General features: G+C 58.3%; 1 protein-coding gene across 1 annotated transcript in view; it reads left to right on the top strand.

Annotated features, from left to right (window-relative positions):
* Window positions 1–665: 665 nt before the first annotated feature.
* Window positions 666–4,971, top strand: part of LOC138863341 (uncharacterized) — a 9,523-nt gene continuing 5,217 nt past the window's right edge. The window contains exons 1-3 of the mRNA XM_070127548.1: window positions 666–808; window positions 947–1,148; window positions 1,833–1,938. Of these exons, the coding sequence (XP_069983649.1) occupies window positions 984–1,148; window positions 1,833–1,938 (271 nt within the window). The 5' untranslated portion in view covers window positions 666–808; window positions 947–983. The remainder of the gene's footprint in view (window positions 809–946; window positions 1,149–1,832; window positions 1,939–4,971) is intronic.

Raw genomic sequence — 4,971 nt, 5'->3', positions numbered from 1 at the left:
ATCTTTATCTCTCTTTGCATTTCTGTTTCTTCAAACTCTTTCCTTCCTCTCTCTCCTTCTCTCTTTTCATTCGTCTTCTTCTTGCTCCTCTTCTTCCACTTCTTACCCGTTCTTCCCCTTCCATTTCCTGTGCTATCCTTTCTCTTTATTTTCGTTCCTTCTCTTTCTCCTCTTCCTTTATACGGCATCGCACAACCTTCTATCCTCCCTTTCCTCTTCTTTATTTTCTTTCCCCCTCCTCTCCGTCCTCTTCCTCTGCTTCCCCTTTCTTCCTCTTCTATTTCAAATATTTTTCTTCCTTTTCCTCCATCTCCTCTTTCAACTCTTTCCTCTTCCTCCCCATTCCACTTCCTCCTTATTCCTTTTCCTCCATCTCCTCATTCTCCTCTTCCCTTATACAGCATCGCTATTCTCCATCCTCCTCTATCTCCTCCTCCCCCTTCTTCCTCCTCCTCCTCACCATCATCATCCTCCATCTCCTCCTCCCTCTTCTTCTACCTCCTCCTCCATCTCCGAGTTTCCAGTCCGGAATGTGACGCCTGCGGGGGCGTGTCCGGGAGAGGGATGCGGGGGGAGGGGGAGCACCAGAAAGAGGCTGAGGAGGAGGAGGGGGGGGGGGTCAGGGAGTGAGGGGTGTGGTTCTTCCTCCACGTGTAGCGGTGGTGTACGTGTTCAGAGTGAGTCAGTGTGTCAGTGTTGGTGTTCTCTGTCGGTCCCTCTGTTGTCGTTGTGTTTCATCCTTTCGGTTTGTGCGGTGGTGTCGGTTCGTCGGGCGGCCGCAGGTGGAAGCCGAAGGGGAAAGAAAAAGGTGTGAGATGACAGTTCTGTCTTATTGAAACGATAGTCAGTGACTTTCCCCGCTTGATTTTCGAGGAATTTAAGAGAACAAGCAAAACGTATTTAGGTCGAGAATAAGATATAAATCGTTTCCTTCGTTTTTTCACAGATAAGTCCAGAAAGAAGTCGCAGCCGCCTCGCTCAAGATGAGAATCGTGCAGATCGCCGCATTATGGGCGTGGGCGGGCCTGTGGGCGGGCGCGAGGGCGGACATGTGCGACCGGAGGGACAGGAGGAACCTCAGGGGATGGAAGGGGGACGTCGGGGACCTGCAGTTCTTCCCCGGGGGGATGGCGAGGGACAGGCTGCAGGTGAGTGATGTAAACGAATGAAAAAAAAGAAAAATTGAGAAAAAAATATTTCGAAGACAACTAATTCGCTGGATTTTTCTCTCAGTTGTATTTATGATGTAGTTGGCTGGCTTAGGATAGTGACTGGATAGATTATTGAATATACAAGAAGTTCTGTAGGAAGGGATACAACCAAGAGAATGTATGTCAAGAGCACATATCGAAGGAAAGGAGGGATAGTTTTGAAGAGAAAGAAGGAAAAGACAGTAATTTATAAGAAATTGATGAAAAGTAGATAATACAAAACATAAAATGTGTATACGTGGCTCAGTACATTGTAGACGGTTGCAGAGCCTTGAAGTAAAGTTGCTTAAAGTAATAACATGGAGTTGACTAGTTATTTTTTCTTATTGTTTTGATTTTAAGTAGAGCTTAAAGAAATACCATCGAACACAACTTTTTATTATTATTCTGATTTTGAGTAGATACAATACACATTCTCAGTGTATTATTCACTTCCGGAAATACAAGATATAAACACAATCACACTCAACACACACACTTCATCCCATCCTCAAACACACACGAACTTACCCACACACTTTCACACTGACACAGACACTCCCCCTACCCACACAGCCCTTAAAGCTTCATCCTCGCGACACAAAGCTCCGAATAAGCTCTCCCTTCTCCCTCCTTTCTCAGCTTCACCATCGAGTGCGCCGCTTCCTCAGCTTCCCAACCGGATCCGTCCTCACAGTCACTCCGAAGCTCACTATCCCCTGGTACAGCGAGCACAACGGCTATATAAGTAAGTGTGAGGGAGAGCGAGGGCGTGGGAGTGAGGGAGAGTGAGGGCGTGGGAGTGAGAGTGAGGGAGAGCGAGGGCGTGGGAGTGAGGGAGAGCGAGGGCGTGGGAGTGAGAGTGAGGGAGAGCGAGGGCGTGGGAGTGAGAGTGAGGGAGAGCGAGGGCGTGGGAGTGAGGGAGAGCGAGGGCGTGGGAGTGAGAGTGAGGGAGAGCGAGGGCGTGGGAGTGAGAGTGAGGGAGAGCGAGGGCGTGGGAGTGAGGGAGAGTGAGGGCGTGGGAGTGAGAGCGAGGGCGTGGGAGTGAGAGTGAGGGAGAGCGAGGGCGTGGGAGTGAGAGTGAGGGAGAGCGAGGGCGTGGGAGTGAGAGTGAGGGAGAGCGAGGGCGTGGGAGTGAGAGTGAGGGAGAGCGAGGGCGTGGGAGTGAGGGAGAGCGAGGGCGTGGGAGTGAGAATGAGGGAGAGCGAGGGCGTGGGAGTGAGAGTGAGGGAGAGCGAGGGCGTGGGAGTGAGAGTGAGGGAGAGTGAGGGGGTGGGAGTGAGAGTGACGGAGGGCGAGGGCGTGGGAGTGAGAATGAGGGAGAGCGAGGGCGTGGCAGTGAGAGTGAGGGAGAGTGAGGGCGTGGGAGTGAGGGAGAGCGAGGGCGTGGGAGTGAGAGTGAGGGAGAGCGAGGGCGTGGGAGTGAGAGTCAGGGAGAGCGAGGGCGTGGGAGTGAGAGTGAGGGAGAGCGAAGGCGTGCGAGTGAGAGTGAGGGAGAGTGAGGGCGTGGGAGTGAGAGTGAGGGAGAGCGAGGGCGTGGGAGTGAGAGTGAGGGAGAGCGAGGGCGTGGGAGTGAGAGTGAGGGAGAGGGAGGGCGTGGGAGTGAGGGAGAGGGAGAGTGAGGGCGTGGGAGTGAGAGTGGGGGAGAGGGAAGGCGTGGGAGTGAGAATGAGGGAGAGGGAGGGGGTGGGAGTGAGAGTGAGGGAGAGTGAGGGCGTGGGAGTGAGAGTGAGGGAGAGCGAGGGCGTGGGAGTGAGAGTGAGGGAGAGTGAGGGCGTGGGAGTGAGAGTGAGGGAGAGCGAGGGCGTGGGAGTGAGAGTGAGGGAGAGCGAGGGCGTGGGAGTGAGAGTGAGGGAGAGCGAGGGCGTGGGAGTGACTGTGAGGGAGAACGAGGGCGTGGGAGTGAGAGTGAGGGAGAGTGAGGGCGTGGGAGTGAGAGTGAGGGAGAGCGAGGGCGTGGGAGTGAGAGTGAGGGAGAGCGAGGGCGTGGGAGTGAGAGTGAGGGAGAGCGAGGGCGTGGGAGTGAGAGTGAGGGAGAGCGAGGGCGTGGGAGTGAGAGTGAGGGAGAGCGAGGGCGTGGGAGTGAGAGTGAGGGAGAGCGAGGGCGTGGGAGTGAGAGTGAGGGAGAGCGAGGGCGTGGGAGTGAGAGTGAGGGAGAGCGAGGGCGTGGGAGTGAGAGTGAGGGAGAGCGAAGGCGTGGGAGTGAGAATGAGGGAGAGCGAGGGCGTGGGAGTGAGAGTGAGGGAGAGCGAGGGCGTGGGAGTGAGAGTGAGGGAGAGTGAGGGCGTGGGAGTGAGAGTGAGGGAGAGTGAGGGCGTGGGAGTGAGAGTGAGGGAGAGTGAGGGCGTGGGAGTGAGAGTGAGGGAGAGCGAGGGCGTGGGAGTGAGAGTGAGGGAGAGCGAGGGCGTGGGAGTGAGAGTGAGGGAGAGCGAGGGCGTGGGAGTGAGAGTGAGGGAGAGCGAGGGCGTGGGAGTGAGAGTGAGGGAGAGCGAGGGCGTGGGAGTGAGAGTGAGGGAGAGCGAGGGCGTGGGAGTGAGAGTGAGGGAGAGCGAGGGCGTGGGAGTGAGAGTGAGGGAGAGCGAGGGCGTGGGAGTGAGAGTGAGGGAGAGTGAGGGCGTGGGAGTGAGAGTGAGGGAGAGCGAGGGCGTGGGAGTGAGAGTGAGGGAGAGTGAGGGCGGGGGAGTGAGAGTGAGGGAGAGCGAGGGCGTGGGAGTGAGAGTGAGGGAGAGTGAGGGCGTGGGAATTAGAGAGAGGGAGAGCGAGGGCGTGAGAGTGAGGGAGAGTGAGGGCGTGGGAGTGAGGGGAGAGTGAGGGGCGTGGGAGTGAAAGTGAGGGAGAGTGAGGGCGTGGGAGTGAGAGTGAGGGAGAGTGAGGGCGTGGGAGTGAGAGTGAGGGAGAGCGAGGGCGTGGGAGTGAGAGTGAGGGAGAGCGAGGGCGTGGGAGTGAGAGTGAGGGAGAGCGAGGGCGTGGGAGTGAGAGTGAGGGAGAGCGAGGGCGGGGAGTGGGGAGTGAGTGTGAGGGAAGTGAGGGCGTGGGAGTGAGAATGAGGGAGAGCGAGGGCGTGGGAGTGAGAGTGAGGGAGAGCGAGGGCGTGGGAGTGAGAGTGAGGGAGAGCGAGGGCGTGGGAGTGAGAGTGAGGGAGAGTGAGGGCGTGGGAGTGAGAGTGAGGGAGAGTGATGGGCGTGGGAGTGAGAGTGAGGGAGAGCGAGGGCGTGGGAGTGAGAGTGAGGGAGAACGAGGGCGTGGGAGTGAGAGTGAGGGAGAGAGCGAGGGCGTGGGAGTGAGAGTGAGGGAGAGCGAGGGCGTGGGAGTGAGAGTGAGGGAGAGCGAGGGCGTGGGAGTGAGAGTGAGGAGAGCGAGGGCGTGGGAGTGGAGTGAGAGAGAGCGAGGGCGTGGGAGTGAGAGTGAGGGAGAGCGAGGCGTGGGAGTGAGAGTGAGGGAGAGCGAGGGCGTGGGAGTGAGAGTGAGGGAGAGTGAGGGCGTGGGAGTGAGAGTGAGGAGGAGTGAGGGCGTGGGAGGAGTGGGAGCGAGGCGTGGGAGTGAGAGTAGGGAGAGCGAGGGCGTGGGAGTGAGAGTGAGGGAGAGCGAGGGCGTGGGAGTGAGAGTGAGGGAGAGTGAGGGCGTGGGAGTGAGAGTGAGGGCGAGGGCGTGGGTAGTGAGAGTGAGGGAGAGCGAGGGCCGTGGTGAGAGTGAGGGAGAGCGAGGGCGTGGGAGTGAGGGAGAGCGAGGGCGTGGGAGTGAGAGTGAGGGAGAGTGAGGGCGTGGGAGTGAGAGTGAGGGA

Source organism: Penaeus vannamei, chromosome 11 (genome assembly GCF_042767895.1).
Source record: "Penaeus vannamei isolate JL-2024 chromosome 11, ASM4276789v1, whole genome shotgun sequence".
NCBI lineage: Eukaryota > Metazoa > Arthropoda > Malacostraca > Decapoda > Penaeidae > Penaeus > Penaeus vannamei.
This window is presented reverse-complemented; position numbering and strand designations above follow the sequence as displayed.